Raw genomic sequence first — 13,562 nt, forward strand, 5'->3', positions numbered from 1 at the left:
CCCTTTCATTTTACCTACTGCCTCACGAACTTCCCCCACACTCACAACTGGCTCTTCCTCACTCCTACAAGATGTTATTCCTCCTTGCCCTATACACGAAATCACAGCTTCCCTATCTTCATCAACATTTAACAATTCCTCAAAATATTCCTTCCATCTTCCCAATACCTCTAACTCTCCATTTAATAACTCTCCTCTCCTATTTTTAACTGACAAATCCATTTGTTCTCTAGGCTTTCTTAACTTGTTAATCTCACTCCAAAACTTTTTCTTATTTTCAACAAAATTTGTTGATAACATCTCACCCACTCTCTCATTTGCTCTCTTTTTACATTGCTTCACCACTCTCTTAACTTCTCTCTTTTTCTCCATATACTCTTCCCTCCTTGCATCACTTCTACTTTGTAAAAACTTCTCATATGCTAACTTTTTCTCCCTTACTACTCTCTTTACATCATCATTCCACCAATCGCTCCTCTTCCCTCCTGCACCCACTTTCCTGTAACCACAAACTTCTGCTGAACACTCTAACACTACATTTTTAAACCTACCCCATACCTCTTCGACCCCATTGCCTATGCTCTCATTAGCCCATCTATCCTCCAATAGCTGTTTATATCTTACCCTAACTGCCTCCTCTTTTAGTTTATAAACCTTCACCTCTCTCTTCCCTGATGCTTCTATTCTCCTTGTATCCCATCTACCTTTTACTCTCAGTGTAGCTACAACTAGAAAGTGATCTGATATATCTGTGGCCCCTCTATAAACATGTACATCCTGAAGTCTACTCAACAGTCTTTTATCTACCAATACATAATCCAACAAACTACTGTCATTTCGCCCTACATCATATCGTGTATACTTATTTATCCTCTTTTTCTTAAAATATGTATTACCTATAACTAAACCCCTTTCTATACAAAGTTCAATCAAAGGGCTCCCATTATCATTTACACCTGGCACCCCAAACTTACCTACCACACCCTCTCTAAAAGTTTCTCCTACTTTAGCATTCAAGTCCCCTACCACAATTACTCTCTCACTTGGTTCAAAGGCTCCTATACATTCACTTAACATCTCCCAAAATCTCTCTCTCTCCTCTGCATTCCTCTCTTCTCCAGGTGCATACACGCTTATTATGACCCACTTCTCACATCCAACCTTTACTTTAATCCACATAATTCTTGAATTTACACATTCATATTCTCTTTTCTCCTTCCATAACTGATCATTTAACATTACTGCTACCCCTTCCTTTGCTCTAACTCTCTCAGATACTCCAGATTTAATCCCATTTATTTCCCCCCACTGAAACTCTCCTACCCCCTTCAGCTTTGTTTCGCTTAGGGCCAGGACATCCAACTTCTTTTCATTCATAACATCAGCAATCATCTGTTTCTTGTCATCCGCACTACATCCACGCACATTTAAGCAACCCAGTTTTATAAAGTTTTTCTTCTTCTCTTTTTTAGTAATTGTATACAGGAGAAGGGGTTACTAGCCCATTGCTCCCGGCATTTTAGTCGCCTCATACGACACGCATGGCTTACGGAGGAAAGATTCTTTTCCACTTCCCCATGGACAATAGAAGAAATAAAAAAGAACAAGAGCTATTTAGAAAAAGGAGAAAAGCCTAGATGTATGTATATATATATATGCATGTGCGTGTCTGTGAAGTGTGACCAAAGTGTAAGTAGGAGTAGCAAGATATCCCTGTTATCTTAGCGTGTTTATGAGACAGAAAAAGAAACCAGCAATCCTACCATCATGCAAAACAATTACAGGTTTTTGTTTCACAGTCATCTGGCAGGACGGTAGTACTTCCCTGGGTGGTTGCTGTCTACCAACCTACTACCTACAGACTTATCTCCCTATAATTTTTGCACTCTCTTTTGTCTCCTTTGCCTTTATACAAAGGAACTATGCACGCTCTCTGCCATTCCCTAGGTACCTTACCCTCTTCCATACATTTATTAAATAATAGCACCAACCACTCCAAAACTATATCCTCACCTGCTTTTAACATTTCTATCTTTATCCCATCAATCCCAGCTGCCTTAACCCTGCCTCACGAACTTCCCCCACACTCACAACTGGCTCGTCCTCTCTCCTACAAGATGTTATTCCTCCTTGCCCTTTACATGAAATCACAGCTTCCCTATCTTCATCAACATTTAACAATTCCTCAAAATATTCCAGAAATATATACAAAGTACGTACAGTGGACCCCCGGTTCACGATATTAATCCGTTCCTGAGAGCTCATCGTAAACCAAAATTATCGGAAAGTGAATCAATTTTCCCCATAAGAAATAATGGAAATCAAATTAATTTGTGCAAGACACCCAAAAGTATGAAAAAAAAAACTTTTACCACATGAAATATTAAGTTTAATGCAATAGAATAATTACAATAACAACAATAACAATAGAATAATAACAATAGAATAATTGACACTTACCTTTAATGAAGATCTGGTGATGATTGATGGGATGGGAGGAGGGGAGAGCGTCGAAGTTGTTACTGTTTAGAAGGGGAATCCCCTTCCATTAGGACTTGAGGTAGCAAGTCCTTTTCCGGGGTTACTTCCCTTCTTCTTTTAATGCCACTAGGACCAGCTTGAGAGTCACTGGACCTCTGTCGCCGTTCCTTTAAGATTTGTCTAAAATGGGCCATAACATTGTCATTGTAATAGTCACCAGCATGGCTTGCAATAGCTGTGTTAGGGTGATTTTCATCCATAAAGGTTTGCAGTTCAACCCACTGTGCACACATTTCCTTAATTTTTGAAGTAGGCACAATGGATTCCACAACTGGCATTGGCTTCTCAGGGTTAGCCCCAAACCCTTCAAAATCTTTCTTAATTTCCATACTAATTCTCACCCTTTTTACCACAGGGTTGGCACTAGAAGCTTTCTTGGGGTCCATGGTGACTTATTTTGCAGAAACAAGCACCAAAAACAGTGATAATATGGATAATATGGAATGTACCGAATGTATCCTTAGATGCGCGCACACTGGCTGGCTTGTAAACACTGGCACGCATGGGGCAGGTCAGGCCACATGTGGACACGTCTCGTATGAATCGCATCGCATACCGGGTTTTGTAACAGGAACCGAGGCAAATTTTTGGCGATATAATGCATCGGCTACCGGATTTATCAGATATCGATAGCATCGCGAACCGGGGGTCCACTGTATTATAGGTCCCAGCAATATTTTAGACATGCTGGAGTATATATGAAACTCCTTGAAGAATGATGTAAGATGAGTGTCACTCCACTGCTGATGGTGCAGCAGTGGAGTGACACTGCCTTAGGTTTGTTTATTTTTACTGTTACTTATAAACATGTCTGTCTGTTTGTGTATCTTTCTATTTGTATGTCTGTTTATTTGTCTATCTGTCTAGCTCTCTCTCTTTATCTCTGTCTCTGCTTGTCTTTCTGTCCACTTGTATGGCCGTCTTCCTGTCTCTGTCTGCTTGTCTCTCTTTCTGTTTCAGAACCAACAGGTATTATACGTGATGCAGTCGTCACGTCTGATTCCTGAACAAGTGAAAATATGTATTACTTGACAGTCATTCTTATTATGCCTTATATCTATTATGCCTTATACAGTGGACCCCCGGTTAACGAACTTTTTTCATTCCAGTAGTATGTTCAGGTGCCAGTACTGACCGAATTTTTTCCCATAAGGAATATTGTGAAGTAGATTAGTCCATTTCAGACCCCCAAACATACACGTACAAACGCACTTACATAAATACACTTACATAATTGGTCGCATTTGGAGGTGATCGTTAAGCGGGGGTCCACTGTATCTATTATGCCTTATATCTACAAGCACAGTATAGTACTTTGTCTGGATTTTTTGGGTTATCCTAGGTAATTTACAATATGTATAATAACTATTTATGTGTATCTGTGAGATAGAGACAGAGATAAACAGAGATACAGAGACAGGCAAAGATAGATGAAGACAGAGATAGAGACGACCAAAGTTAGTCAGCCACCCGGCCTGCCAGATACGCATTACACATGTTCCAGAATTGTTTCTCTTTACTTAGAGTATAGGTTATAGGACATTCTGGCAGGATGACACTTCCAGTGGTATCAAAATTGAAAGGATGTTGCACATGGGTTATTATCAAGGTTTTTGATAATCCTCGACCACTTGTGGCCACATTAATCTTAAAGCCACTGAACTCAGCGTCAACATGAATAGTTTAGGCATGTTTTGATATATACCTAAAGTCCGTGTGAAGCATAATATGAGTGTAGCATGCAGTTGAAAAAAGTGCAAGCATTTTAGACCGAATTATTTCGGTCTTGTGCGAGTTTCCGGGAATGTCCAATTTTAGTCAAATAAATATTTATAAGAAATTTTCAATTGCATATATGAACTCTGTAGTGGTCTGGATTTATACAGGAGGTTTCTATTGTCCTTCCAGTTCCATGAGAGGCTGTTTTATGGGGAGCAGTCGACCAGCAGGTCGAGGTATGTCTGCGTTTCTGAAGACAGTGACTCGGAACCAGAGGTAGACGAACCAGAATTGCTGGATAGTGGTGATGAATACTTGCCACCGGATGCACAGGATGCAGAGATGTCAACTGATGATGAGGAGGAAGAAAGGGAAGAAAGGCCAGCCAAAAAGCAGAAAGTAATGAGGAAAAAGAGAACTTTTAGGATTGAGGAATACCCGGATGAGGAAGAGATCCATGAGAATATTGCTCTTCAAGTTTCATCTGAGTGGACCGTAGATGACATTGAAAATGATCCTTTGCCGGCATATGAACATGAAAAGCCTCTTGCAATTAGGTCTCCATATGAGTATTTTCGTATGTTCGTTACTCCAGCCATGATAGATAACATAGCATATCAAACAAATTTGTATGCAAGGCAAAAAGACATAAATAGTACTTTTTCAACAGATTCTGAAGAGATCTTGAGGTTCATAGGTATTTTGTTGTTCATGGGTATTGCTTCACTACCATCCCTCGAAGACTATTGGAAAGCTGCTTTTAGGATCCCACAGGTTGCAGATAGCATGGCGTCTAAGAGGTTTAGGTACCTTAGAAGTCATATTCATTTCAATGACAACACAAAAAAGGATAATGACAGATTCTACAAAGTAAGGCCTCTTTACACTGAACTAACTAATGCTTGCTTGAAAATTCCAGCTACACCCAAGCAATCTATTGATGAAGTCATGGTTGGTTTCAAGGGTAAAACTGCTGGAAACCTAAGGCAGTACATCAAAACAAAACCAGATAAGTGGGGTTTCAAACTTTTTTGTCGTGCAAGTCAAGATGGACTCATACATGATATACTCATGTATCAAGGCACAACAACTTTTGACGCACATCCCATACAGCTGCCACAGGAAGAATCTAAACTTCCAATAAGTACAAAGATTGTTCTGGTACTTGCACAAACTATGAACAAGACCAACACATCAGCAATCTATGCTAACAATTTCTTTTCAAGTATACCTTTGGTCAAGCTACTAAGAGATAAGTATAACTGCAGATACACTGGAACAGTACGTGACAATAGATGTGGTAAGCCAGATCTGGCGCCTATCAAACAAATGGAAAGGAACACTGTGGTCAGGGGCAATTTTTGCTTCAACAACAATGATGGTGTCCTTGTTGTAAGATGGAAGGACACCAAAGTTGTGACTTTAGTGACTACTGATATTGGGGTCAAGCCTCTGAGTCTTGTTGACAGATATAACAAGGTTACAAAGAGGAAAGAGAAAATATCGTGCCCTGCAGTCATCAAGAACTATAATGCAAACATGGGAGGTATTGACAAAAGCAACATGTTGGTGCATCTCTACAAAACACCAATGAAATCAAAACGTTGGTACATGCGGCTATTTGCCTATATTCTTGATCTTGCTGTTGTGAATGCATGGCTGCTTTATTGCCGTGATTCTCGAGCAATAAAGCAAAAGTGTATGCAACTGAAGTATTTCAGGAATTGTATCTCTGAAATTGCAAGGTCTAAAGGACAAAACCTTAGAGGCAGCATCCTAAGAACAACTCCAAGACCTTCACCAACTAATTCACCATGTACTTCCAATTGTGTTGGCATAGTGAAACCTGGAAGGGGAAAACGTACAGAAATGCCTGATGACAGTGTTAGGAAAGACATTAGTCTAATGCACTTCCCAATGGCAGGGCAAAGGCCGTTTACTTGCAAGTATTGCAGCACCTCGAAGAAAACGGTAACATCGTCATTCGTGTGTAGTGTATGCAAAGTAAATCTGTGCATAAAGACTGATAGAAATTGTTTCTCAGACTTCCATCTTGCCATTTAGCAATATAGAATCATTGGTCTTCCAAATGAATCTCAGGAATATAGGGATTGAAACTTGCATCACTTTGCAATTTGGCATTGTTGATATTTCCTTCCTTTTTATATTTTTGTAACAATTAAAAAATGTTTTGATACAAGTTCCATTTATGTTTTTTATATTGTCTGTTTGTATATTAAATTTAAAAAATTGTTTTGGTGTGTTTTATTAACAATTGCAAGTTTGCAACATAAAATTTTTTAATCCCTTTGTCGGGAGCAGCCTAATATTTTCGGTCTTCGGAGATTGGCAATTGCTCGAAAACTAACCATCAGAAATCAATTTATATGGGATCATTGACCTTGTATTGAGTTACTCTATCCACCATAGGGAGTTCAGTTCGAATTTCAAATTTTCGGACCCCTTGCGCGATGAAGGGTTAATGGCATTTCAGTTAATTTCAGTGAGGAAAATTTATTTGATATACTAGCAAATTGAGTTACGAGCTTAGTCATGGAACGAATTAAACTCGTAAGTCAAGTACCACTGTATTAACTTAGGACCTTTAACAAGTCACGTAGAGAAGTGAGAATAATGATGATCAGTCCCTCAGCCTGGAGTCGACTGATTACCTCAGACAATACTGCTTCCTTAATCTATTGAACCACGAACAATCATAAAACACATGAAAACATCATAAAATATTGTATATGGTTATGGTTTAATCACAAATAATTAACCCGTAAACAGTCCAAACATATATATACGTTTTTTCAACATTTGAAAGTATGTAAAAAAAAGTAGATCTTCTTTTTGTTTTTTTACATTTGAAAATGTATAAAAAACTTTGATCTACTTTCTTTTTGTTATATTTGAAAATATGTAAAAAAACGTAGATCTACTTTTGTAGCACTACACATGTGAACGTAGATCTGCTTGGACCGTTTACGGGTTAATAAACAAAAGCTCACCACTTATAAGGTTAGGCAGACGAACTCTGACAACTTGTGATGATTATGACGATGGTGATGATAATTAGCCATGCAGTTACTGATGACAGTTGAATGGAGGTGATTACATGGAGTGTAACTGCATGGCATGATGAGTCTAGTGTGTGGAGTCTTTCTTTGAATGATTAGGGGTTGGTTCATCAATAGGGGTTGCTGCTCAGTTGGGGGCCATACTTGCACCACCACACAAACACATGTGTACAGTAGGACACGAACAGGAACTGGACACGACCGACGCAAACAGTAACTGGATAATGACTGAGTGAGTGGCGGACTGGCGGGCTGCCGGTTGAGAGGGTAAGAGGGAGGGTAGTAGGGACGCAGCGGGAAGCATTTTCCCGTACTTTTTCCCCATTTGTTTGGTAAATATGATTGAGCAGCTGGGCATTCACGAATATTTGAAGCTCACAAAAGTGGAGGGCTAGCTGTATCTTTATTTCTACAAGTATACATGTACGAGGTATACAGGCCTAGCTGACATCAGTGACATACTATGTAGAAAGCCACTTGATATGCAGAGCATTTTGGGCAGATTAGATCAGTTTTGTCCCAGGATGCAACCCACATCGGTCAACTAACTCCCAGGTACCCATTTTGCTGATGGGGAACATAGACAACCTGTGTAAAGAAACATGCCCAATGTTTCTACCCTTGCCGGAAATTGAACCCAGACTCTCGTCGTGTGAAGCCAGAGCTTTAGCCACCAGGCCTTGGGGCACTGTAATAGTAATAATAATAATATACAGCTAGCCCTCCACTTTTGCGAGCTTTGAACATTTGCGAATGCCCAGCCGCCCAACCATATTTGCAACAAATGCAGGGAAAAAAGTATGGGAAAATGCTTCTCTGCTGCTACCCTTACCGCCTCACCTGAACCTCAACCCGTGACAGAATCTGACTCCGTTGCTAACTCTGACACTAGCGATGTTGGCAGTGACGCTGGCAGTGAAGAGACTCCACACACTAGACTCATCATGCCATGCAGTTACACTCCATATAATCACCTCCATTCAACTGTCATCAGTAACTGCATAGCTAACTATCATCACCATCAACATCGTCATTGTCATCATCATCACAAGTCATCAGAGTTCGTCGGCCTAACCTTACGAGTGGTCAATATTTTGTTTGTTCATTATTTGTTATTAAACCATAACATGTATGTACAATATTTTATGAAGTTTTCATGTGTTTTATGATTGATCGTGGTTCAACAGGTTAAGAAAGCAGTATTGTTAGGCTAAGTAAATGCTATTATTATATTTCCCTACAATATATTTGCGCACCAAACATTCGCAGATTTTCAAGATTTGCGAAGTTCTTGATTCCCTAAACCTTGTGAATGTGGAGGGCCTCCTGTACTTGAGAATAGAATGGCAATAATTATATATTTTTTAACACCTGCAGGACATCGATGAATACAAAATACGTGGTGGTGCAAGTATGGGCCCCAAGCGAGCAGCAACAGCTATTGATGAGCCAACCCCTAAGCGCTCAAAGAAAGTCATGAATCTGGAGGAGAAGGTAAAATTGCTAGACAAGTGTAGGACAGGTAATTTGAGCAATTCTGCCATTGGAAAATTATTTAGTGTAAATGAAAGCACAGTGCGCTCTATCAAGAAAAATGAGGCGAAGATAAGGGCGGCACTAGCATCTACTGCTCCTCCCTCAGCCAAGCAAGTGTCACAAGTAAGAAACAATGCGATGTCTAAGATGGAATCAGCATTATTTGTGTGGATTTCAGACCAATATAGAAAAGGAAATCCCATAGACAGCAATGCGATTCGTTCAAAGGGAAAGACTTTGTATGATATGTTGGCTAGTGATGAGGCTAGCACCAGTACAGAACCAGGATGTCCTACCATCACCCATCCTGAATTTCTAGCAAGTAAAGGATGGTTTGATAAATTCAAGAGACGGTTCTCCCTGTACAACCTGAAGATAAGTGGAGAATCAGGTTCGGCTGATCACGTTTCAGCATCTGCATTCCCTGGTACTTTGAAAAAAATCATCAATGTGAAGAGATACAAGCCTGAGCAGGTGTGGAATATGGATGAAACAGCCCTGTATTGGAAGAAGATGCCTGCGAGGACCTTCATTGCCATTGAGGAGAAGAGTGCACCTGGGTTCAAGGCTGCGAAAGACCCATGCACATTAATGCTATGTGCTAACGCTGCTGGGCACATGATAAAGCCAGGCTTTATTTATAAAGCTGCCAACCCCAGAGCACTGAAGGGACGCAACAAGAATCTCCTTCCAGTATTCTGGATGCACAGTCCGAAAGCATGGACCACCAACGTCATCTGTATGGACTGGTTTCACCAGTGCTTTCTGACGGAGGTACGGGCGTACCTACAAGAGAAGGGCCTCCCAAACAAAATTCTCCTGCTTCTTGATAATGCTCCAGGTCACCCACCATCTCTGGAGGGAATGTGTGATGATGTTGAGGTTGTGTTCATACCACCAAACACAACCTCCCTGATACAACCTCTTGATCAGGGTGTGAAAGCTACATTTAAAGCCTACTACACACAGAGGTCAATGCAAAGACTCCACACTGTGTTGGATGCAGATCCAGATATGAGCGTCATTCAATACTGGAAGAAATTCACCATCGCTGACTGCCTCTCAATAGTGCATGATAGTGTCAAGGATTTGCACCCTCAGACAGTGAAGGGTTGTTGGAAGGCTTTGTGGCCAGAGTGTGTGTGTGACTTTGTTGGATTTGGTGCTCAGGACGAGGTTAACAAAGCCGTGAGGAAGACTGTGGAGTTAGCAAGGCTAGTTGGTGGTGTAGGGTTTGAGGACATGCAGGAGGGTGAGGTGAGAGAACTGGTTGAAGAACATGCACTGGGTCTAAATGATGAAGAATTGTTGGAGATTGTGCAGGCAGAGAATGAGGATGATGAGGAGAGTGTTGCTGAGGCCAATCAACCTCAAGCCCTGACCCTTGAAAAACTAGGGCAAGCGATGAGAATGACAGCTCAGCTCAAACAATTTTTTTACGATACAGACCCATCGATGTTGAGGGCTTTGAAGGTGATGAATGACATTGATAGGAGCATAATTCCCTACAAAACTCTGTTTCTAGATATGAAGAGGAAACGGTCTCAGTTACCCATCACAATGTTCTTCACAAAGAAGCCTGCCACTACCCTTACCACCTCACCTGACCCTCAACCTGTGGCAGAATCTGACTCCGTTACTGACTCTGACACTAGCGATGTCGGCAGTGACGCTGGCAGCGAAGAATTAGACTCCACACACTAGACTCATCATGCCATGCAGTTACACTCCATATAATCACCTTTATTCAACTGTCATCAGTAATTGCATGGCTGACTATCATCACCATCATTATCATCATCATCACAAGTCATCAGAGCTCGTCTGCCTTACGAGTGGTGAGGGATTTGTTTGTTTATTATTTGTTATAACACCATAACATGTATATGTGTACAATATTTTACGATGTTTTCTTGTGTTTTGTGATTGTTCGTAGTTCAATAGGCTAAAGAAGCAGTACTGTTAGGCTAAGTAAATGTCATTACCTATTATATTTCCTTACAATATATTTGCACATCAAAACATTTGTGAACGCTACAGTACGGTATTATATTTCCCTACGTCATATTTGCGCACAAAACATTCGTGAATGTGGAGGGCCTCCTGTATTATCTTGTACAACACCTACAGGACATTGATGTGAACGACAACCCGAGCAGCTTCATTGGGGTCAAAGATGGTGAGTTATCTTACTTTTTCATTAGAGACGTAAATTATAGCAAGTTATATTTTATTTTTAAATTGAGTAATATATTAACACAGTGTGACCAAGAAGAGTGTCAGAACATGGACCAACATTGAGTTCTTACTACCACAGTTATATCTGGGATATAATCAATCAACACTAACTTGTATAATTGCTATATATTTCTCATATTTTATTCTCATTGAGAAAGCAATTTATACTGTACAGTGGACCCCCGCTTTACGATCAGCTCCCAATGCGACCAATTATGTAAGTGTATTTATGTAAGTGCGTTTGTAAGTGTATGTTTAGGGGTCTGAAATGGACTAATCTAATTCACAATATTCCTTATGGGAACAAATTCGTTCAGTAATGGCACCTGAACATACTTCTGGAATGAAATAATATCGTAAGCCGGGGGTCCACTGTACTAGTTATTCTTTCATTTACAGTGGTACCTCGGAATACGAATTTATTTTGTTCCAGAAGGCTGTTCGAGTGCTAATACTGAACGAATTTGCTCCCATAAGGAATAGTGTAAATTAGATTAGTATGTTTCAGACCCCCAAAAACACACTTAAAAAAGCGCTTACATAAATACACTTACATAATTGTTCAAGTTTTGGGCTGTTCGTATCTCGCGGTACCACTGTGTTTACAGAAAATGGTGTGCTGTTCTTGTATTATAGAAAATTATTCTTTTTATAGGTAAATATAAATTTTGCCTATGGCAGTCATGCACTTTTGTGATTTCTGACATTATTAATGACCTGTAATAATAACAGAACAGTAGAACATGACTCAGGAAATCGTAATGACACGATTGCAAACAAACCATACCACGGGCGGGATTTGAACCCGCAGTCAGAGAGTCTCAACGGTCTGGAGTTTTGAGACTCTCTGACCGCGGGTTCAAATCCCGGCCGTGGTATGGTTTTTTTAGAACAGTAGAAGGCCTATAAGGCTGAGATATCACCTCACATATGTCCTGCCGTTCTGTTATTCTGACAGTTCCCTGATAATGTGAGAAAGCTCTTAGAAGTTCATAATTTTTTTCACAGTGGTTATTTTGCATACGTATGTACAGCCTCTCCTCACTTAACGACGGAGTTATGTTCCTAAGACCACGTCGTTAAACGAAATCGTCACTAAGTGAGGAGCATACTATAATGGTGGTGGGTTTGTGTCATCCATCTTTGATATTGTTTTTAATGTCACCTTTGCACCATTTATAACATTTCTGGTATATTTTTAAGTGTTTATTCAGTAGTGTACTGTATATTGTAATAAACAGAATAGAGGAAATTAGCTCTAATATACATTATTTAGGTATGAATACTGGTCAGAGAGCCCGTCGTAAGTCCGAGGCGTCGGTAAATGAGTACGTCACTAAGAAAAGGTTGTATTTACAGGAGCTGAGGCTTAACCGTTGCAAACACAACTCTATGAGTAAATGTATGCAGCTGATATGCATCAGTGCATAATTTCTTGCTATGCATTAAGTGTTGGACATTCCAGTGAGGAATTAATCAATCAGTCTTAGAATATAAGAACATCATGAGTCTAATATTCCATTCAAGTTTTACATCTCTCATCCTTCTGAGTGTACACACATGTACAATGCTTGGGTACTGATTGATGAATAAGACACATGTACAATGCTTGGGTACTGATTGATGAATAAGACACATGTACAATGCTTGGGTATCGATTAATGAATAAGACACATGTACAATGCTTGGGTATCGATTGATGAATAAGACACGTGTACAACACTTGGGTACCGATTGATGAATAAGACACATGTACAACACTTGGCTGCTGATTGATGAATAAGACACATGTACAATGCTTGGGTATCGATTAATGAATAAGACACATGTACAATGCTTGGGTATCGATTGATGAATAAGACACGTGTACAACACTTGGGTACCAATTGATGAATAAGACACATGTACAACACTTGGGTACTGATTGATGAAAAGCTTCACTTGTTCAGCAGACTTGTTCACTTGAAGACAGAGGTGATTTTGTGCTAGTAAGTGCTGTAGTAATATTAAGGTGGTCAGTTCTTCAGCCTCGATAACAGGTGTTTGGTCTTTTAGTATTGATAGAAGATGGTTAGACCCCTCATCCTTGATAAAAGGTGTTTGGCCTTTTAGTATTGATTGTAGGGGGTCAGTCCCTCAGCCTTGATAGAAGGGGGTCAGTCCCTCAGTCTTGATAGAGAGTGTTTATTCTGTTAGCCTTGATTGAAGATCATTAATCCCTTAGTCTTTTTAGAAGGTATTTAGTCTTTTAGCCTTGATTGAGGGTGGTCAGTCCCTCAGCCTTGATAGAAGGGGGTCAGTCCCTCAGTCTTGATAGAGAGTGTTTATTCTGTTAGCCTTGATTGAAGATCATCAATCCCTTAGTCTTTTTAGAAGGTATTTAGTCTTTTAACCTTGATTGAGGGTGGTCAGTCCTTCAGCCTTGATAGGTCTTTTACTCTTGATAGA

General features: G+C 40.0%; 1 protein-coding gene across 11 annotated transcripts in view; it reads left to right on the forward strand.

Moving 5' to 3' along the window:
- Positions 1-13,562, forward strand: part of LOC128702468 (tigger transposable element-derived protein 1) — a 490,624-nt gene that overhangs the window by 460,604 nt on the left and 16,458 nt on the right. For 4 of the 11 annotated variants that reach the window (XM_070105323.1, XM_070105327.1, XM_070105328.1 and 1 more), the window contains exons 7-8: positions 8,718-8,834; positions 11,007-11,055. In XM_070105323.1, coding sequence (XP_069961424.1) covers positions 8,718-8,834; positions 11,007-11,055 — 166 coding nt within the window. Of the gene's footprint in view, positions 1-4,449; positions 7,033-8,717; positions 10,715-11,006; positions 11,056-13,562 lie in introns of those variants that run through there. The other 7 variants (XM_070105324.1, XM_070105325.1, XM_070105329.1 and 4 more) reach the window with 4 other exon arrangements.

This window comes from Cherax quadricarinatus, chromosome 98 (genome assembly GCF_038502225.1).
Source record: "Cherax quadricarinatus isolate ZL_2023a chromosome 98, ASM3850222v1, whole genome shotgun sequence".
Lineage (NCBI taxonomy): Eukaryota > Metazoa > Arthropoda > Malacostraca > Decapoda > Parastacidae > Cherax > Cherax quadricarinatus.